At 42.8% G+C, this 22,942-nt stretch overlaps 1 protein-coding gene and 1 long non-coding RNA gene across 2 annotated transcripts in view; one reads left to right on the top strand and one right to left on the bottom strand.

Moving 5' to 3' along the window:
- Positions 1-22,942, bottom strand: part of IQCA1 (IQ motif containing with AAA domain 1) — a 228,767-nt gene that overhangs the window by 41,351 nt on the left and 164,474 nt on the right. Inside the window, exons 10-13 of the mRNA XM_019523351.1 lie at positions 16,075-16,181; positions 15,485-15,571; positions 4,572-4,642; positions 1,608-1,690 (exon numbers count right to left, since the gene is read on the bottom strand). Of these exons, the coding sequence (XP_019378896.1) occupies positions 1,608-1,690; positions 4,572-4,642; positions 15,485-15,571; positions 16,075-16,181 (348 nt within the window). The remainder of the gene's footprint in view (positions 1-1,607; positions 1,691-4,571; positions 4,643-15,484; positions 15,572-16,074; positions 16,182-22,942) is intronic.
- On the top strand, positions 258-6,100 carry LOC109301950. Its single transcript, XR_002098670.1, has 3 exons — positions 258-268; positions 330-335; positions 3,762-6,100. It is a non-coding gene; the product is annotated as an uncharacterized LOC109301950 (long non-coding RNA).

Raw genomic sequence — 22,942 nt, 5'->3', positions numbered from 1 at the left:
CCCCCCCCCCCCCCCCGCTTTTGTTTTGTCATGGGGTTAAAAGACAGCCGCAAGCTGAGGAGCAGACTCTAAAGCACACAGAGATGGAACTTTCCAAAGTTGCGAGACAGCTGTTGAGGCTGGGCCTAAAGCCCAGAAGCTGAAATCTTTACCAGTGGACCAAGGCAGGCATGGCCATAGAGGAAAAGGGGCCTAGGCTTTAACATCTGAAGCCTTGGCAAGCCCTCAGAAACCCACAAGGGCAACCCTATGAAAGGAGGAACCCTGTGTTAGGTGCTCAGGGGTGAAAGGACCTGAGTAGGGCAGTGGGTCCAGTGGAGCTGACTAAGCTGCCTGTGGAGCTTCTATCAGTCCTAGGACTTCCTTTCACTTCTCAATATCCAGTACCATCAGAGTTGTAGCAGGTGAGTAATGGAGGCATAGGGAGACCAGGAGAAGACAGCAGCAGAGCAGCACAACCCCCCATATCCTTTAAAAAAAAAGTCTCTTTAAAACTAGGGATTTTTTTTGGCGGGATGCTACAGTGGATTCCAGTTTAAAAAAAAAAAGTCACAACTTTCCTGGAGAATGCATCAGGCATTGGTACCCCATGCAGAATTGCATTTTCTTTTTGCAAGTGCTAACCTGAGTGCACTCGGATCTTTCCTTGGTAAATGCTAAAAGGAACAGATCTAGAAAACTGAAATTCATCCCAAGGTCAATTGGGAAATACAAGGACTGTGCCTCTTTTAAGCCCTATTTTGATGGTTTACACGGCATTTGTGTTGCTCCTTTGCACAGGGGTGAATTTCACCTATGGAGTATTAGATTATACACATAATATTTTTTCAATTTTATTTTGTGGAAGGTGTTTTGGGTGCAATATAAAACACAGGGCTGCTGTGCAGAAAGGCTCCAGGGTCTTGCAGACATTAACTGATGGCTCACATCTCCTGAGAGCTTCTTGTGATTTCCTAAAATTCAAGCTTTTCAAATTTGAGTCCATAAAGTTAAGCACCTATTTCTGTATTTAGGCACTTAGTTTACTAGTAGAAGTTAGGGTACCAGGTACCTTTTAAAATCTGGCCTTTGTTAATTTGGGTGCCTAATTTTATTTAAGTTTGAAAATGGTGGCCTAGAATCCTATTGAAATTGCAACTGTGCTTCATTTCATTTTGACTTTACTGGTATTAGTAATTAGTGAACCTGAAAAAGTTTGCAAATTAGATTACACATCTGGATGTTGCAAAGACTCATCAGACATGTGACCTGGACATCCTGTGCAAAAGACTTTTTCAGCACTGTTATGTCTTGACTGTAGACATGCAAACAGCTTTCTTGCAGTACTTTGATATCTCTCTTTCTGGTGCCAGGCTAACTCAGGCATGACAGTAAAAACACACACCGTTTAAGGAAAGGGTGGGGGTGGGAGGTGGGAAGAAGCAGAAAAATGAACTCGCATGTCAAATTTCAGAAAAGTGAGTTCATGTTCATTAGTTTTTTTGGTCAGTTTTTCAGTCAGACTTGTCCATTTAAAATTTGTTCCGATTGGGGATGCACTGTGGATTATTATTATCTATCAAATATACATTAGGTCTGATGCAAAACATTAAAAATATGTACTTTACCAACATAATCGGAGAGTTTCACAGTCTTCGGCTTTATTAATAATCCTCCTTCTACCAGCTCTTTGTAGAGAGAATCGATGGTTCTATACACAATATACAAAATTTAAGAAAATTCTAGGGATCTGTGAACAAAAGCCCAGTACTTCACTAATAAAACTGTATTGAATCACATGTCCTTAATTTAATAAAAATGTAGCTTTTTATTGGGAGAACAAAAAGATTAGTTTAGACAAAATTTCATCAATAACTGTCTTTTCTCAAGTACTTTCTCAGTATTTTCTCAAGTTATTGTTTTATTTCCTTATATGCCAAATGATTTCTTAATACTCATGACATTACCCATTTTCAGATAGTACTATATCAGTTATGACTTCTTGTAGCAGACTCATTCATTAATATCAATTACTGAGAAATTATTTTTAAATGATATTACAACAGCAATCCTAACACAACTATACTTGTTCACTTGGCATCTGCAATTAGTAGCAATTCATTAATTCTTCCCAAAATTAACTTAATTTTCAATAAACCAGCTATTAGTCAAAAAGATAGGATTAATCTTTTGAGTAAATACACCAGTTGTCACTCTAGTCCAGTACCCTGTGTGAAGGTGACCAGAGCCAGATGCTGGAGAGGAAGGTAAGAGAGTGGGAAAACAGGTGGTTGAAAATAAAGAATAAGCCCCCATAGGGGAAGTCCCCTCCCTATTCTGCCATCTTCTATTAATGGTTGTCTTGTGTCTTAATGAATGAGGATATACATGATTAATTTTGATCCTACTTAAGAGTATCTAATATTTTCTCTTTTCTAATGTCATTAGCCATAGGAATGAAGGAGGAGAAACTTTTTTGGTGTTGTGCCTAATAAGTTTGCTTCAGTAATATTTTGTGGCAATGAGATATACAGATCAATTCATATTGTGTCAAGGAAATAACAATGTATTCAATGTGCATTTATTACTCTAAGATTTATTAACATTCTTTTGGTATTGGAAGGGTTAATAGGAATGCTTCTATTGACCTCTAAATCTTATGGGATTTTTTATATACATCACTTATATCATGTATGAAAGTTAAATGATTCCAGTTTTCAGTCTCCTAAGAAAATCGTTTTGTGCCTTTAATTGTCACTGATCTTAATTTGGGCAGGTATCCGTTTTATTTTCAATAGATTTTTGCTATTTCACTTGAAAAAATTAGTCTGTGTATGTTAAAGCTGTGTAGCTTAATATATGAGCATTCTGGAATATAAAACTTAGTGTACTTACAGCAACATTAATTCTGGCACTTTGATTCACATTTTCATTGCTGAGAATATAACTTGATGCTTTTTATGGTAAGCATATATCATAAAATGTACAGAAGGTAGAATGTGGTGTTAATGTTGCTGTAGGAATCATAACTTCTGCATTTCCTGTCTTATTATTTTAACTGTTCAAATTTAATGATACATGAACATTCAAATAATCCTTTAAATAAAAGTGTGTTTGCGCCCTTCTGTTGACTGAGGCCCCTGTGTTTCTCTACCAGTAAAAATGCACAAAGGTGAACATAAGCCTCTGCTGGCTATTTCTGAAATTCTGTCTCCTGCTCTGCACAGCAGGAAGGAACAAAGCATGGCTCTCGTAGGCCAAAGAAATCATCCTCACTATTTAGCTACTAAAACCAGATGTGATCTTTATAATATTATAGAATGTATATACTTTAAGTGTTTGTAATCAAGTAAGTCTCTTCTAATTTAAAGAGAAAAGAAGTATGCATGTATTAGTTACTTGGAGAAACTATGTTATGAGAAGTCATTTTCTATATGCATCTGTACAATTTTTAGTTTGGCTTGAGAGGTTTAACATTTTAAACCAAACATGATAGCATGATTGATTGTATTACTTGGAATGCAAGAGGTCTCATTATATTAGACTCTACACAAATGGACTGGATTCAATATAAGGTACTTCTGCCTACCAGGGGCTAAGCATGACCATCTCTACAATGTTCTTGGTTTCTGCTGCCCTATGAGTTCCCCTTATCCCCATCCTAACTTGTCACTATATTAGCTGGTGTTAGTTGGTATGTCAGCATTGGCTTCTGTTTTGTAATGTACAGTTGAAAATGGGCAGATTGTTGTAAATGTATCAAATGAACATCAAAAATGCAGGTGTCAAAATGAGAAATTTGTTCATATCCTTCAAGTAAAAAAAACAACCTTTGTTCTCTGACCAGGAATATTTAACATTATAAGATGCCTTCAAGAATTTATATAGATTTTTTAGATAAGTGAGATTGATTTATATAACATGCACATTTTGCATGAGAAAATGTGGTATTTCATGAGCTCTTATCTCAGGGACTTTAAATTAGATGTAAAATCTGACGGACACCTGAGACTGATGGGTGTTGCTGCACCTGCTGCACAAAGTAGTGATCAGTAATTTCTTAAAGAATTGGGTGAAGATGCTGGAAATCCTTTGCATATGCATAGATTTACAGATTTAATTGGTATAATTTGAAGTCAGTGAAGTCTGGTTATTGATGCATTGGTTTGTATGCATCATTGAAAACAGTACAACAGGACTATACATTATCAAAGGAACATTTTGTTATCTTATGTGTGATGCAAGATCGTTCTGTTAGTCAAGAAGGGAAGTGGTATTTTTTGAGGATGCAGTAAAGCCTTTTTACTTTGAAATGTTGAAAACATTAAAGGAGGTTATTTGCAAATTTGTGATGTATTGTTTTATCTAGGTTTGCATGTATGTTTCATAGCTGTTATTAAAGAGGTTTTATTCATTGTAGGGTCCTTCATGACTGCTAGGCTGCTAACACTGCTAGTTTGAATTGTAAGTTTAACAGCAGTCCACTGTTCTACTATAATTAAACAGATCTAAAAGGGATGACAGCATGGCAAATATGAAGGATACATAATTTGTCACCTTGTGAATCTTGGGTAGTCTGGTCCGATATTTACCTGTCAGGAGTTAGATCTTTCTCTTTCTTAGATTTTTTCTTCCTTCCACCCTTCATTCCTTTTTTCTTTTTCTGAGGGCCATAAATATGGACAGTAATTAACTACATGCATAACATGACTGTATATTTCAGTTTGACAGGAACTGAACTGACATGAATGACAGAGCAGCACTACTAGTTCAGTAAATGTCAATACATTGGTACCTGTTGTTTACTAACCTAGGATTTTTTATATAGTCTTCCACAGCAAAAGATTTGGTTCTTGTCCTTGTTCCACTCCTTGAGGTAAGAAGGTTGTAACCCCATTTCTGAGTGAGAAACTGAGCAGGAGGGATGACTATGCCTGCATGGGAGACTTCGTCCTGACAGACCTAAGCAACTTGGTTCCTAATTGTGTCTCAGACAATGGGGATCCACAGCCTAGGTGTTCCTCTCTGGTAGGTGTTTTCAGAGTATACCTACCAGATTAAGCTAAATACAAAATGTAGTGGTGGTTGCTGCTTTGTTTATTAAAAGATGTCTGTCAGAAGAAGGTGGCAGAGGACTCTTTTGATACAATAGCTTACTGATTACATGCTTACCCAGGAAATGGACACAAATGTACTTCTGGATTTCAATATAATTAACTAAAGAAAATCATTTGTTAGTCTCCCTTGTCATAGACTAGTGCACAACATTGTGAAATTAAGCTTGGTATATTATGCCACTGTCCAGCAAGGTATTTAAGCATGTGCCTAACTACAATGCTTCACATGTTTTAAAGTTAGACACAAGTGGTTAAATGATTTGCTGGACTGGTGTGTTGCCCTTCAGAAAAAATGGACTATATACATAATAACCTTCTAAGCAGGGATTCATAATTATTTTATTTTCTTAGTAACAAATGCCTTAGAGTTTCATGGATTACAACTGTTTTTTAAAATCTTATCTGGCTATCTGAAAAATGCTATTTTTCATGGAGCAATGCAGCAATAATGAAAAAATATTTCAATTATAGTTTTTCAAAGAGTGAGTTTTATAATCTCTAAAATCTACTGTGCAAACCACCTGTAACAAATGTTGCACAAAAAGTTATGTGGAAGCATATGTCATTTAATTAAATCCAAAACTATATAGAGAAGAAAACGAGAAGGTTTAATATTTTTAATGATCCTATGTTAAAATGCAGATATATCCAAACATGCAGAACTATGTCTCTGGTGTCTTTACGTGAACAGGCATAATTACGTGGCTTCATAGGGCAAGAAATATAGACAAGCTGGTCCCATAAAAGATATTGCCAAAAAAATCCTTGCCTTATATATGTCTTGGACCATCACAGCTACACCCCTGTTATCTATAACACTGTCTTTCCAAAATTTCTAGCACATTAGAAAAGATCACATTATGTGGATTAATTGGGAAGGATAGATTAATTTTTATATATATGAAGACACTGACCATATGTTGAATTTATTAGGCAACTGGTATCTTCCTTAAGGCTCTTTGACCAGTAAAGAAGGTAACGCAAATGCTAAAAAAAAAAAAAAATATTATGTAGAAAAATGTTTTTTGTAACTAAAATGAATATTTCTGGGAAATTTGAGCAAACAATCAGATAAGATGAAATATGAATTGCTAGACTGGCTTCCTCCAAAATATATCTTACTGAAAACTGGTTTTAGGTGCCAAACGAATGAAACAAGTTAATCTTTTAGAATAAAAATATATTTGATTCTCTCTTCAAATGCTGGTCCATGGTCCGTTCCTTTTACAGTGCCTTTCAGTTTTCTGTACTGCTTATTTTATATTAAAACTGCATTTATTTATTTTGGTTGGTTGGTAACCAGTTCTAATTCTAGGAGTGGTACATACAGAGTCTTGTCTCTCGCACAATCACTGAACCTGTTTTGGTTAGTTCAGGTAATGCTGTAAGCAACGGGCTGTGTCAAACACCACCATTTTGTCTGGATTTCCATTTTGCCGTTTTGAAGCACTGTTCCATTTTGTTTCGTCAAAACTATTTCATTATTTCGACACATTTTGACGTTTCACCCATAGGGTATAATGGGGAATCATGAAAAACTTTGTCATTTCTGTCCTGATTCAAATGAAAACAGCAGGGATGGTATCCCCTGCTGCGGCTACAAAGCCTGTCAAGTTTCAAGGAGATGGGTGCAGGGGTTTCTGGGAAACTGCACCTCAAGGTGCTGACAAGCAAAACTTGTCAGGTGTGTGTGTTAAGGCTCAGGAGTTTCTGGGAAACTGCACCTCAGACTGTTCAGAGCAAAACTTGTGTCACTTGCAAGTGTGAAGGCACAGAGAAATCTCAGTTCAAACAATGCTTTTTAATTTTATGCTGTTTTTCTGTCCCTTTCCCAAAGCACTGGGATTAGAAGGGACTTCAGGGAAGGATCACAGTCACTGGCCAGCTACACAGTCAATATGAGAGCAGTCCTTCCCCACCTTTTCTCCCTTTCTCTCCTTAGTTTCTGTTGAGCTGCAAGCAAGCCTGGCTTTGAAACTCAAAAGGTTTTGAAACTTTTGAAAGGTTTTGAGTGCCCTTGTTTTGTTTCGAAGCTGTTTCAAAGCCCTTTTGTTTTGTTTAGATTTTGCTGTTTTAAGCTCGAAACACCTCAAAACGGCTCCCAGGGCAGCTGCAGCGGTGCGCAAAGCCCACCATGCAGCGGCAGCTGCCTCCACCCTGCACACAGATCGGGGGGCATGTGCCCCCCAGGCCTTTGCCGGTGCGCGCACAGCAGCAGGAGCCCCCTGGTGTCCCTTATGACTTTTTAAAGTACCCCTGGGGGTATGTTTACCCCGGTTTCACAACCACTGATATACAGGATGAGTTGCAGCGAAGCTCTACAGCCTGGGTTTTCAGATATCATAAGATGGAGCAGAATTTAACAGGATTTAATAGAAATCCTTTCCAAGTCAAAATTTCATCAGCTGCTTTTCTTATTTGTAGCTGTGTTTACTACTACAGCAGTTGGTAGCTGACAACAACAGGTTATGTGAAAAGTAAGAGAAAAAACCACTTGAACAGTCTTAGGGTTTAGGACTTAGAAACAACGTGTGCTCTGAAGCCTCACCATGACTCTTGCCTAGATGGTATATTAAGAAGATCTTTCTTCTCATGGAAGGTTCTAGAAGCACGTCTCCCAGTAAGTGTGTACCATATCATATTTAATTAATTTTCATGGGAGATTAGAGAAGGAGGCAAACTGTTAAGAAATGACAGCAATTGATTCCAAAATTAAGCTCATTAGCTAACAAGCTCCCATTTAGATTTGAAATGATACTGCAGCAGTTCTGTTTCCTCTGCATTTTTCTTAGTGTAGAAAAACAGGATTGTACAGCACTGTGGTGAAGCCCTCAATACCCTAAAATGACTTTCGGATCTGTTCCTGGCAAATGCCACTATCCTGTTCTGTGTCCCACTCTGCTAGAAGGTTAATTATGATCCCTTTTATTTAAACCATGAAACAGGTAACACATGCATATGCTATAAGTGGATGTATGTGTAAACACCTGTCCACTCTTGCAGTCATTTGCTTTCCTCAAAACTTCCTGCACATTTTTCCTTCAGAGTGATCAGATATTTTGCAAAAATGTTACAATACTGTAAACTGCATCCTGTTCAGCTGTCTAACTGGAGACGCAAATATTTACAAAATAAGAACATGCAGAGAAGGCAAAACTTGGCTTTGTGTGTGCACCAAGTACACTAGGTCAGGGGTGCTCAGTCACTGGATTCATGGTATTGGGTCTGTAGAGCTCTCCACAGGTCTGGAAATTTGGCAGTGGGGGAGCAGTAGCACCACTCCCCTGCTGCCAAATTTCCAGACAAGTGGGGAGCCCTGCAGGCTGGATAGTGTGGCCATGCATACACTAGAAAGGGCATGCAGGGTGGCACAGGGCCCAATCCTACCATGCAGGGCTGGGCAGGGGCAATGCAGGGCCTCAGAGCCTGATCATGGCATGTCAGACTGGGTGGGAGCAGCATCGGGCCCAATCCAGATTGTGAACCAACCCTGTGCCATTCATCTAGCTCACAGGGCCAAAAGACTGAGTACCACTGCTCTAAGTTAATAAAGGCTAAAGATTCTGAAAATGAATAGCACCTTGTCCTATGAGTGCTCCATTTACTATTAAGTTATTTCTAAACTTTGCAACTTTATTTTTGAACATCTTTCAAATCCATTCTTTCCTTGCTGCCCACATAGATTATATATCAGGCTCACTGCTGTGGGATGGAGGGAGCCCCAATACTCTCAGTGCTCTTTTTGCATCTTGCATTGCATAGTCATGGATTAAAATGCATAAACAGCTTTGGGGGGCAGAGAACATACTTCTTCACAGGGTCCTTCATCTGATTGCAGCTTCCTCCTATGGAGGATGGAAGAGTGTTTCAGTACTTGGAAAGGCTTCTAATGGGAGTCCTCACTACAGTACTTCATGTAGGAAATCCCAATAGAAAGCCATTACCAAGAATCCTCAATAGTGAAAAGTATGTGCCTGTGTTCCGGGAGAGGAGAATAAAGTCTGGTGTCTGCAGCAGCAGTGATCCCTCATGGTCAAGGATGGTCACTCCCATGGGTCAAGTAAAGGATTGTAGATGAGTCTGTTGACAGTTAAGAAGGTAAGATGGCTGATCGTAGAGCTGCAGACTCTCTGGCAGATGCCACAGGTAGTGGTTAAAGGGAGGGAGAATTGAACGGTGGATTTCTCAGTATTGCTTCCTATCCTTCCATTTCTTTTGTTTTTCTGCCTCCAGGGGAAGACAGTTTTCCTCAAAGTAAGATGTACCTTCTCTCACAGTGTCACCATGTAGCCCTGTCCCAGGTTAGTTTGTCCCAATTTATGATGTCAATACTATACTTAATGTTTGCCTTGAGGTTGTCCTTGAAGCATTTCCTCTGGCTCCCTTGTATCCTTTGTCCTTGGCTGAGTTGGGAATATAGCAGTTGTTTTGGTAAACATACATCAGGCATGCAAACACGGTGCCCTGTCCATTGCAGCTGATGTTGAATAATCAATGCTTTCATGCTGGTGGTGTTAGCATTGGAAAGGATAACTGGCATTTGTGCGATGATCTTCCCACTTTATGCTAAGGTTATTTCAGAGGTAGTGCTGCTGAAGGTGTTCCAAGCTTTTCAGGATGTCCTTGTAGTTTGTGAAAGCCTGACATATTGTTAGTAGGAATCCTTAAAGTTTTTGACTTTCTTTTCATAAAAATGAAGTCTGCATACCTATGATATTCAGGACTGTCTAGCATTCTATCACTAGCCCACCCAATCTTATGGGTTCTCTGCCTATTCCCTCCATTGTAAAATGCTTCCTGAAACCACACTTCTGTGATACCTTTCACTGTTCAGCTACCTTACATAGAAGTATGGAGAGGACCTGTACTAAGGAATGTCAGTCCACTTGTTTTTGGATGCTTATTTGCACTGCAGGCCACAGCCTCCTTTCCTTTGCATTGATACAACTCCCTTGGGTCAGATCCTGCTTTGTTACGAAACATATTCCAGAGTAATGTTATTACATACAGACTCACATCAATAAGTAATTGAGTAAAATACATAAACAGCACAGGAGTAGGGGCCAGAAAATGGTGGCCACCTCCCTAGGCTAGAGTTATTCTTGCTTGCTCTTCTGCTAATCTCATGAATTTTTCCTTTTGGCTGCACAGGGGGCAGCTTCAATAGGAGGTGAGGAACATGTTCTTAGCCATGCTTAGCCCATAGCTTAGTAGTTAGAATACTTTTATGGCACATAAGAGATATAGGATGAAGCCACCTGAAGCTGATCCAAAAGCGTAGAATTTGGGTCTCCCATTTTCCAGGCAAGTGCTCTAATTGCTCAACTAAGGAAGAAGGGAACTTACTTTATGTTGAAGTCAGTGAAGACAGTGCTGCTGTCTGTTAGATGTACTTATTCAAGTAAATATCTTCTCATTCAGTCCCAAGGCCTGCTAAGATGCCTTATGCCACATGCTGTGAGAGAGAGTCACAGGACTCAAAAGCACAAGGGCTAAACAAGGGGTCAGTGGCCCCAGATCCACAGCCCCAAAGAGCCCGGCAGAAACCCTCCTTACCCAGGTGTTTCTGGAGGGGATGGGCTGGGAACTCCAACCCTGGTATAAAGAAGAGCCCAGAACAGACAAGAGGGGGGGGAGCGTGGAACCGGAAGGAGGCGGATCCAGCCGAGCCATGCTGCAGGGAACCTTGAGAGCAACGTGGAGAGCCGGTAGGAGACTCCTGCAGAGAGTGAGCTCCCCAGAGGGAACTTAAAGCGAGGACTGTTGAGCCCACAGGCAGTACTTGGAACTGCTTGTTACCATGCCTGAGCCCCTGGACCCTGGCAGAGTTTAGCATCGTAAAGTCCCTAATAGAGGGGCATTCTAGAATTTTGGTACCGTGAAGTCCCTAAAAGGGGTGCAAGCCAAAAACGGTGTCACAGGTGGACCTAATAGGATAAGGGAAATCATGATGACCCCAATAAGAGGCTCGGGGAGAGCCACCAAAGAGATGGTAGTGGAAGAAAATAGGGACTGACCTCACAACTGTGAATTACTGTTTGCGCTCTGCTAAAAGGAGCTGGAACAATAACCCAGGCCAGGAGTGCTTGGTTTTGTTCTTTTTGTTTTTTTTCTTCTTGGGATGGAGGTCATGTGGAAGGACCAAGCAGCCAATCGGAGACCAGTGGAACAGGCGAGGGTGTAGGGGTGGCGGAGCCGTCAGGAACATAGGACTAATGGAACTACACATCCAGGTACTGAACCAACTCCTTTAAACACCAAGTCACAGTAGGTGAAAGCATGGGTGTGTAGAACTCCAATTAGAAACTGTCTCACTCAAGTCGGCCAGCAGGCGGTGTCCTACAGGCCTGCAAATGACAGAGATACTTGACACATGCATCAACTAGAACTGCAACCAGATACAGTTGTTGTAACATGAGTTAAAACTCCACATTGAGAGAATGGAGAGGTATGTGCCTCCTTGGAAAACCAGAATCCATCTCTGTAGGTTCCTAAATGGTGCCCAATTAAAGAATGGGAGAGCCCTGTGATTCTGTTGGGCAAAGTATGGTGTCTCTTCAGAGATACAATACACTCCCCATTGAAAAAATAGGAGATCTGGACACCTCCACAGGTGACATAGGATCCCTAGTCATACTGGATTAAAACAAGTGGTGGTTATGATGGAGATGTCTTGGCAGTGAAGGAGGACTTGTGCCTTAGTATTTACATGTAGCTTCATGGAATTAGCACTGCAGAGAACTTTGTAGTTCCATGAAGCTCTGTGAACTGGGCATACACACTCATTTTACACAGGGACTTGAATTCCAAATAATGTTGGTGTATTACTCACCAAAAGCATATATATTCTACCATGCAATCTTATATCTGAATGCTAAGGGCAAATGGCCAGTTCTAGTCTAGGGTGGTAGTCTCACTCTTGTAATCCTTCTTGTGTTCAAATACTTAAATCTATGGTACTGCCAGTTAGATATTAGTTATGTTCAGTGTGTCAGTGCACTGGTTGTGCTTGCTACTTTAAAACCATCAGACAGGCTGTGGGGCAGCCGGCAGGTAGGTTCAGACCCAATTAGGTAGTCACCTGATTGCAAGGGGCCACCTGATTGGAGGGGGGCTGGGCAGGGAGAGTATAAGCCCAGATTCTGGGAGCAGAGGTGGCACTTGCATTTGGGGAGCTGGGCAAGTAACGTTGTACAGCCTGAAGACTGCAGCTCCGGGATCACCTGGCGGTTAGGAACTATGGGGATGGAAGAGGTTCTTTGTGGTCCTGAGTAAGAATCATAGAATCACAGAATCATAGGGCTGGAAGGGACCCCGAAGGATCATTGGAAAGACATCTGGGGTCAGATGACCCTAGCCAGGTGACCATCCAGTCTTCTCTTGAAGACCTCTAGGGTAGATGATTGCACTATCTCTGGGGGAGCTTGTTCCATAGTCTGGACACCCTAGTTGTAAAGAAGTTTTTTCTAATGTTCAGCCTGAAACTATCTTCCAGGAGTTTGTGGCCATTGTTTCTAGCTTTCCCCCAGGGTGCCCTGATGAACAGTTGTTCACCGAGCCCTTGATGTATGCCTCTGATATAGCAGTAAGCTGCAATCGGGTCCCCTCTCAGCCTTCTTTTCTTTAGGTTGAAGAGTCCAAGATCCCTCAGCCTCTCCTCACATGGCTTGCCAAGTCTCTGATCATATGGGTGGCCCTTCTCTGGACCTTGTCAAGCTTTAGCACATCCTTGTTGAAGTGCGGTGCCCAGAACTGGATGCAATACTCCAGCTGCAGCCCCACCAATGTTGAGTAAAGTGGGAGGATCACTTCTTTAGATTTACTGGAGATGCATCAATTGATGCATGCCAGAGTTTTATTAGCCCTAGTGGCTACTGTGTCGCATTGCCATCTCATTCATGCTGGGGTCTATTGTTACCCCCATATCCCTTTCATCTGTAGTACTGGTCAGGTTAGCGATGTCCAGCCTGTAGGTGTGCTGGGGGTTCTTCCTTCCTAGATGCAGCACTTTACATTTCTCTATGTTGGACCTCATCTGGTTCCGTTCTCCCCAACATGGCAGCTTGTCTAGGTCTGCTTGTATCTGCAGCCTATCTGCAGGTGTGTCTGCACAACCCCATATCTTGGTGTCATCTGCGAACTTGGCCAATGGGCTTTTCACCCCCTCATCCAGGTCATTGATGAAGATATTGAACAGCACTGAGCCAAGTACTGACCCCTGGGGTATGCCACTGCCCATATCTCACCAGGACGACACGGATCCATTCATTTGGACTCTGTGTCCTATGCCGCAACCAGTTTCGCACCCACTTGACGGTCCCGCAGTTGAGCCCAATATCTTCCAGTGTTCTGATCAGTACCTCATGGGATACCAGGTCAAAGGCTTTCTGGAAGTTGAGATATATGATGTCAACCGCTTTTCTCTCATCCAGGTGACAAATCACCTGATCATAGAAAGAAATATAAGGTTGGTCAGACAAGACCTGCCCACGATGAAGCCATACTGGCTGTCATTCAGTATCATTCCTTCTGCAAATTTGTCACATCTCCTCTTTGATGAATGTTTCTAGGGTTTTCCCTGGAATAGAAGTTAAGCTAATTGGCTTGTAGTTTCCTGGGTCTTCATGCTTCCCCTTCTTGAAGATGGGCACAATATTGGCCCTCTTTCAGTCCTCTGGGATTTCTCTAGAGGCCCATGATTTTTTAAAGATCTTTGCCAGGGGCTCTGCGTTACTTCGGCCAACTCCTTGCAGCACTCTTGGGTGGAGTTCATCCAGTCCTGTTGATTTATACATGTCTAATTTCTTTAATTGATTGTACACCAGTTCTATGGCAATGGTGGGAACAGTGTCAATCCCACCCTGCTTGTTCTGTGCCCTACCTGGCATGTTGTTCCCCTTGGTCTTGTGAAAAACCAAGGCAAAGTAGTCATTTAGGAGTTCTGTTTTTTCTTGAGTGGTAGTGACCAGGGATCCTGAGGTATTGAGCAGTGGCCCCACACTCCCATTAGTTTTCCTTTTACTCCCTATGTAGCTAAAGAAGGACTTCTTGTTGTCCTTGATTCTTGTAGCTAGTTTTAGTTTGGTTTCTGCCCTAGCTGGCCTAATCTGTTTTCTACAAGTGTGGGCCATTGCCAAGTAGTCTTCCTTAGAGGCTGTCACAAACTTCCATTGTTTGTATGCCCCTTTCTTTTTCTGTAGGAGGGCTGCAACTTCCCTGCTTAGCCAAGAGGGTTTTTTTTTTACCCTTCTGCTACTTTTTCTCCATAAGGGAATGGATTTTCTCTGAGCCTTAAGGATTGCATCCTTAAGGAACGACCATTCTTCTCGTGCTCCCTTTACCTGTGGTCCTTGGTTTCTCGGGGCATTCTCTACTAGTGACCTGAACTTATTAAACTTTGCATTTTTGAAGTCCAAGACTTCGAGCTTGGTATCTGTTTTGTCAGCCTTGCGACAGACTGTGAACATAATGATTTCATGAAACTACACCTTGCTGGGGTTGGATGGTGTGGTGGGGCTGCCCCCAGGAAATGACACACCTGTGCCGCCTCAGTGAAAGGCGAGGATGGGGCGCTGGAAAGCCTCAGCCCCCACTGCCTTGAGTCACCTGTAGAGGGCCAAGGTCCACTGGGAGGGACCTGAGGCCTGAGGGGTGAGGTGCCCAGTGAGGGGCTAAGGCCCAGTGCAGGTTCTGAAGCCTACAGAATGAAGTGTGGCCCAGTGAGGGATCAAGGTGGTCCAGTGAGGGGCCAAGGCCCACTGAGTGGTGCCTAAGGCCTAAGTGGGCCAGAGGCAAAGTGCAGCTTAGCGTAGGGCTGGGGGAGTAGTATGTTGAATAGGATGCCATATGTGAGGCATGGGACATGGTGTAGGGCTGGTTTGGAGCAGTATGTTTGGCTTAAGACACCAGGGCTGCAAATGGGGCAGCCTCCTGCATCATATCTATTCATTTAACATCAAAGGCATGGCAGGAGAGGGCAGGGCAGACTGCCCTAAAACGGGGGGAGGAGGGGCATCTATCTCTTTGGGTGCTTGGGGACCCCTGCTGTTACATTTAGAATTGCCCTTTCCATATGACAAAGTGCTGAGCACCAACTGCTCATGACTTTAGTTGGAACTGTGGGTGCCCGTCACTAGAAAGTGAGATCAGTGTTAGCATTCTTCCTTCAAAATGACTTGTCTTGTCCTGAACAATATTTAAAATATAAGTCAGTTAGTACTACAAGTTAAAATACTATAAAGAAAATGGCTTAAAGAGAACTTGCATGTGACTTAAGGTTCTCCAACCACTTAGGTTGGGGGTTTTGCCATTGACTTCAATGGAACAAGGATATCACTTTCAATATTCAGAGTTACACTGGCAACAGAGTTACAGCTTTCTACACTCACCTTCTTTCCACTTTTTTTCTTCTTGTCCTTCTCTCTGTCTACTGCCAGTTTTAAATTCTTCAGTTCCTGTCTCATGAGCTCATCAACCTATCAAGAAAGACAGATTAAGTGAATCTTTTTCTAAGTCTCCAGACAACTGAATCTTTTTCCACTACTCAGACAAATGTTCATCCAAACAAGCATGTAAAGAAAAGAATGGAAAATGGAATTCTAGAGAAGGCAAGGTTTAGATGTCAGGGTCACCTCTTGCAACTGGAGAGAAACTCTTATTCAAAGAACTGTTAATACAATTGTCTTGTTATTGTAAGCCGGTGATTTTTCAACCAGGGTGTCACAGCCACAATATTAGCACTGTTAGGTATGCAAACATCTACACATGATTCACAAGATAAAACTAGATTTCAAACGGGAATCCATAGTGTCAAAACATTTTAACCTGTTGTGGTCGTTCTGTGTTCTTTGCAGCAAAAGAATTGCTCTGTTGTTTTTTGAGAGTCAAGAAATGAGTGAAAGTTAAGAGCTGGCATTTTCTGGGGGGGATGCCTTGATTCTAAAAAGACTACTTTTTAGAACTACTTTTGCAAGCACACCTGCACTCTGATTTCTTCCTTCACTTCTTTCCGCTTTTCTTCTTTGACTAGTTCTGGGTCATACTCCTGATGAAAATTCCATCCCTCCTCTCTGTGCTGCCAAACATCTGGCCGTAAGAAAGAGAGAGGGAAGAAAGTTATTGAAAACATTGGTTTTCCAACCATTTCTAATGGAAAATTTGGTAGTTGTAAACATCTATTAAATTAATTATATAAAAGTAGGAGGTGCTAGGGAAGCCAGCTAAGATCAGAGCTCTTTTGTGTCTGTCTTAATGCCCAGACTGTCATTGCTTGAGGTTTTTCATGTGTAGTTTTAGGTAATGATACAATACCAGGTGAATTCTGTCATTCTCTTTCTTTTCTTTGAATACCTTTACTGCCTCCCTTTTGCCTACTGCATCAAACCTAGACTTTAACTATGGGGAAGTCACAAAATGTACTCCTGCCACGAGAAACATATATTCCCAAAAGACATATACACATAGGAGAAGGCAGATTGGGAGACGAGAGGGTTGGTGTTGAAAACATTAACTGTTCCCGTTCATTGTTGAAATTCTTGCTGTTTCATAAGCCTGAGGTTGAATGGACATTTGACTGATGTAAGTTAGCATTTGTGCCTCACTGAAGTAGTCTTAGCAGTATTTTGAAGGAGATCTACCTGTGGCACTGCCATTGGAAACCATTCCATTTTTAAGGGGAAGGATAGAAAGCATGAATGTGAGATTGAGATATGAACAGGGAAGTGAAGATAGCATCAATGGAAGAACAAATGGGTCTCCGAAAAAGAAATCCAACCTGGAGGTGGAGTAGGGCTATGCAGAGCCTTAAAAAGGAAGGCAAAAACTTTAAACCTGATAAAATAGGCAAACTGTGTGTGTCTGATCCTGGGCAAGTGTTCTCTAGAGTTTTTTTGCTCCTGGGAGTGTTGTTTGAATGTGCGGCTGGGAGCAAAAAACTCTGGAGCATATTGCTCTGGAATTTTTTCATGCACAGCACATGGAGCCCAGTTGGAGCATCCTGGAGTGGCAGGGGTGAGTCTGCCAGCCCAGGGCTGCTCTGACTTGGCTCCATGTGCTGCAGAGGGGCTGGCTGGAAGCCAGCCCCCATACTGAAGCACCCTTGTGCCTCAGCTAGCCCCCCCAGCAGCACAAAGAGCCCACTCAGAGTAGTCCTGGGCTGGCAGGGGACCCATGGTGTTGGCTTGCCAGCCTGGGTTGCTTTGACCAGGCTCAGTGTGCAGCAGTGGGATTGGCTGAGGCCTGAGGGTGCTTCAGCATGGGTCTGTCAGCTAGCCCTGTGCTGAAGCACCCTTGTGCCTCAGCCAGCCCCTCACTGTACATGGAACCTGCCTGAAGCAGCCTGGGCTGGCAGGCTGACCCCTTGGGTCCCCTGCCAGCCCAGGACTGTTCCAACTGGGCTTCGTGTGCTGCAGTGGAGTGGGGGGCGGGCAGGGGGCTGGCTGAAGCACAAGGGGGCTGCTCATGCCTCAGCCAGCCACTCTGCAGCATGTGGAGCCCAGTCAGAGCAGCCCTGGGTTAACAGGCTGACCTCTGGGTCCCCTGCCAGCTTGGTCTGCTTCGACTGGGCTGAATGTGCTGCCTAGGAGCTGGCTGGGGCATGAGGGTGCTGCAGCGCAAGGGCTGCCTGCTGGCTAGCCCAGCACTGAAGCCTCCTCGGCTCCAGCCAGCCCCATCACCATCTACACATGTACTGTGGTGCACAAAATGCTGCCACCACAGGGTAGTATTTGTGTTTAGTCAGATTACGCTATGGCAGCATTATGTGTAGATGGTGATGTTTTATAGCAGAGCTAATTAGTCGGATCTGCAGTCTCATATAGATGTGCCCAAAGTAGAGGAAAAATAATATGGTCCATCTGACATTGCACCACTGCTTTTTAATGCTGCATGTTCAAAGCAGTAAGTAGACTGCATTTCAGGCACAGAAGGAAATCTGCATCTCTGATAAAATTCCTCTTTATTTTCAAACATCTAATGATTTCATCTGTATTCTTTTATTTCCATGGAAAGTGTTTTTTGTTTTCAAGAAAGTACGCTGATATGGGCAAAGTGTATTTGAAATATATGGTATTAACAGGGTATGAAAATTTAGTAAAGGAAACTTCTCTTCTCTATTTTATAATTCTTGGATTAATTTAAAAGGAAAAGCCCATAGCTCTACTTTTCCCCATGTTTTGAGCCCTAGTATGTCTAGAATGACAGCTTACCTCCAACAATAGCTGATAGTTCAATTACCTAGTGATTTAAAGTGACAGTTCTCCAAAACACAGGCTCTTTTATGAAGGTGTTTTTCTTGGGGTACTTTGTTTCTATACCCAATATAGTTTCTAAAACACTACAAATTCAGGGAGAGAGTCATAGCTGAGGGAAGATAGGTTTAGGCTAGATATTAGGAAGAACTACTTCACTGTAAGGGTGGCCAGAGCCTGGAATAGGCTTCCCAGAGAGGTGGTGCTCTCACCTTCCCTGGAGATCTTCAAGAGGAGACTGGACAGGCACCTGGCTGGGGTCTTATGACCCCTGCCGCCCCCAGTGCTCCTTCCTGCCCATGGCGGGGGGTCGGTCTTGATGATCTGTCTAGGTCCCTTCCGACTCATTGATTCTATGATAGGCTAGAAATAGGCATTGTCAAATGAAGCATATCGGTTGTGTCTGCAAGCGGGGAAAGCCAGGCAGGCACTCTTGAGACTTGAAGGGCTAATCCAGTGCAAGAATTCCTGAAGTGTGCAGGATCGGGCTGCTCAAACCCTGTGAGTCCCTGTCCTGGGTGATAGGAAAGTGCGGGCAGCTCCAGCTGCCTGTGCTCTCCCATCAGAAAGCAAATAGACTTGCAGCATAATTTATTACTACCTTTCTCACAGATACAATATGGCCATAACAAAAGGTATGGATGTAAGTCTATTTGCTGTCATTTTGTCACTTTTATAAATATTTTTATGACAGCACAAAGGTAATGAAAGGTGATGTCTGTTTCTACCAGTAGTACCCACAGGAGATCATTCATGGTTTAGTCTGTTCAATATAATATTGGCTGCTCTCTCTCACTTGACAATTCTCTTCTATTTCTATGACATGCAAGTAATGCATGTTGCAGGTAAGTAATCTTTTTCTTTTTATAACTAAAAATGGTAAAAATTAAAGGACAGTAAATTTCTGGTAATGAAGAAAGGCACTCGGGGTATAGGTGTCAATTTCCTTCGGTTACTCCAGGCCTTTCAAATAACATGATAGATGCCTTATGGTGTTTCAAAGAGGAAAGTTCACTTGCCCTAGACAGAAGGCACCTCATTCAGGGTTATCCTAGTTTGGAATTTCAGCCTTGGGGAATCGGGATATTACATAGGAGTTATGTGAATTTTTAAATGCTTTCCTGGCTGGGTCACCAGGTTGCAAATGCTGTTTTCACAGGAATATTAGGCTTTGGGTATTTATTTTTTTTCATAGATGGAGCCATACTTTTTATTTATTATTTTCATAGTTGTTTGTTGCTGTTCTGTTAATCAATTAGTAGATCATATTCTGTACAAATAAATCTGCGGTAGCCTCCTTCACACAACTTGCCTTTGACAGTCCATGACAACTGATTTACTGAATATGAAATTAGTCCCTAGGTTAGAGGTCTCTTATTTTAGAATATTGATCAACAGCTGGTTTCCAACTCAGGATCTTTATTTTTATTTGTTTTATTATAGTTAAATAAAATGTTTCTAACTTATTTTTAAACCAAGGTTAGAAGGTTTAAGGATGTTATGCTTACACTGACTAGTCAAGTGTACATAGTTTTTTGTTACATACAGGGTCATTTTGCTATGGGATTTTTTTTTGGGTGCAATGCCAATACATGCAATTTTCTATATTCATACTTCTGTTAAATCTCTCTATAGATGATAGCAGCTGCTTTTTGAGCTAACATGACTGCCAGCCTCAGCACCTTTGGAGTACCTGCCCATTCTTAGCAAGTTTAGCTTTTCCATTACTGAAAATGGTTTTTTTCTTTTAATTTTTAATGTCAGACAGGAGTCTTCGATCAATACAGAGGATTATTTTATCTTCGTTATCAGGCCTTCTTTCTTAAATATGAAATTTCCAATCTGATGATAATAAGATTTAAGATCTTTTGATGCAAGACAAAAATGTCTGAGCCGATCCAAAAACGTTGTCAACTAAGGGAGGAAGGATGGTCTGACAATTAGACCACTAGTTTGGACTATGAGAGAAACAGTCTCAGTTCCTCTTCTACCTCAGACATCCTGTGTGACCATGGGCAAGTGAAGATCTTCTGTTTCCCGTCTGTAAAATGGCACTTTCCTATTTCAGGGATGTTGTAAGGATAAGAGATTTGTCACAGAATGCCTAGGGGAGCACTTGCTTGTGATTCCAAGCCTTACATGGTCTCTTGGAATAGCCCCTGAATCCAGCCTAGGCACAGCTTCTGGAGCCCCTGGCTCCTCGGACTCTGAGACCCAGCATTTTGGTTCCTTACCTTCCTAGTTATTTGTGGCCCCCTTCAGAGAGCTACCTTCTGGCTGGGCTTCTGCGGAGGGACTTTACCTCTTTGAGGGGACAGAATACAGCAGAGCAAGCAGCTCTTCTTAAACTACTACAACTCTTATTGAACAGCAGTAGTACAACAGGCAGAGTCCTTATGCTCCAAAGCCCAAGCAGTGCTTTGTCTGGAAATCCCAACTACACATTTGGTTGAGACCCCACTCCCCACCCTGGCACAGGGAGCAGGGCTTGGAGCTGCTGCTAGGAAGCAGCCACTGCAGCAGCGAAGTGGACAGAGAGGAGGGGAAGGGAGGTGGATGGAGCCCTTCTTGGCTCCGCCGCAGAGGGAAGGACTGAGGCCCCCCACAACTCAGGGCCTTAGGCATGTGCCTAGTTTGCCTATGGATTAATTCAGCCCTGACCCCAACGTGACTACAGTATGGAAGCTAATGAAATTAATTATTTATGATGGAAAATCCATAGTGTGGTCTACCACAGTGGCAGATCCAGAGAGGGTGCAGTGGCACAGTCGCACCTCCCTTCCAGACCATACCATAGGAGCAACAGCTAGGGACGTCTTTTAAGTTCCCAAAGCATGCAAGAATGCTCCACTTTCTGTTTGCATTCGGTGGCATATCTCTTCCTCTGCCCGCTGCTGCCAGTGATCCAGCTATCTCTGGCTACCTGGCCTGATCCCCTCAAGTGTTCCCTGCTAGCCTGGGAGCAAATGCAGGGAAAGGGCACCCACCGCTAACACTGCTGCCTTTTCTAGATGAGCTGGGCTCCCTGTGTTAAGGATTTTTAAATTTTTAAGGATTTTTGCAATTCCTGTGCAGTGCAGCCCTGGCTGGAGCAGGGCAGAAGTGGCTCTGGGCCTTCTCAGCCCTCAGGGCAGCTTGGGACAAGGGTGATGGTAAGCAGGGGAGGGGTGGGGACATGCTGGTGAGCACAGAGGATAAAGCGAGGGGTGCTGAGAGTGGCAGGCTGGGGGAATTCTTACCTGAATCAGACCCTAACAAGAAAAAAAAAAAGAAGTCCCCATGTGCTACTTCCACAGCATAGTCTGCCTGCCTCAGTGGGGAGAAGGGAAGCTGGGAACAAAGGTGAAGTCACTTTTGCAGTACCAGCTGCTGCTCCTTCACCCCCTTACAAAGTCCTGTCCATGGTCTACCATCTCACCCAACAATACAATTAGTCCAATGAAAAATATCACCAACGTATGCTTCTCCTATATATACTTCCCAAACCATCACAGTTAGAACAACCCTCCAACCCCTTGTCAGGAAAAATGCCTCAGAGAGAGAGTCTTAGCAGTTATCTCTCAAGACTCCCAGCCTCCTTGTCCTGTCTTTTCTCTCCCTTTCCCCCTTGTCTCTGGATATAGCATTTTTCAGGATCTTCTCTCACATATGCTGTCCTTCTCCAGTGCCTCCCTGGCTCCAGAAACAGCAGGGAGTTTCCTCAAGTGCAGGGGTTGGTGTGTCAATATTTGCAGAGTAATTCTTTGTTTGTTTAATGGTGTATTCTCCCCTAATGGAGCACTGGGGCATGTTCTTTCTAGACCTGAAGAAGGGCACATCATGACAGAAACATTTTCCCAACACATTTCCCAAATACATAGTTGATCCAATAATAGATATCACAAACAAACCCTTGCCTATTCTTCCAAACAAAATTAATTAGCTGGGTAACTTTAGGCCAGTCAGTCTTACCTCTATTCCTGGGAAAATACTGGAAAAAATCATCAAAGAGCACATTTGTGAAGGCTCAGCGGGGGAAATGATGCTGAAAGGAAACCAGCATGGGTTCATCACAGGTAGATCCTGCCTGACAAACCTTATAGGCTTTTATGACCAGGTCACACACTGCCTTGACATTGGAGCTGAGGCAGATGTCATCTACTTGGATTTTAAGAAGGCCTTCAACACAGCTTCCCATCCTGTTGTCATAGGGAAACTAGCAGGCTGTGGAGTGGACGCCTACACAGTCAGGTGGGTGGCGAACTGGCTTAGGGACTGCACCCAGAGAGTGGTGGTGGACGGGTTGTTCTTGGCCTGTAAGGAGGTGGGCAGTGGGGTCCCGTAGTGTTCAGTCCTTGGACTGATGTTATTTAATGTCTTCATCAGCAATTTGGACGAGGGTGTGGAGAGCAACCTCTCCAAGTTTGCCGATGATACCAAGTTATGGGGCAAAATTAACACACCAGAGGGCAGGGAGTAGATACAGGCCAACCTGGACAGGTTGGATCAGTGGGTGGAATGAAATAGGATGCAATTCAGCAAAGGTAAATGTAAGGTACTCCACCTAGGAAGGAGGAATCCCCAGCATACCTATAGGTTGGGGGATGACCTCCTCAGCAA

Source organism: Gavialis gangeticus, unplaced genomic scaffold (genome assembly GCF_001723915.1).
Source record: "Gavialis gangeticus isolate Ggan-Ray unplaced genomic scaffold, GavGan_comp1, whole genome shotgun sequence".
NCBI lineage: Eukaryota > Metazoa > Chordata > Crocodylia > Gavialidae > Gavialis > Gavialis gangeticus.
This window is presented reverse-complemented; position numbering and strand designations above follow the sequence as displayed.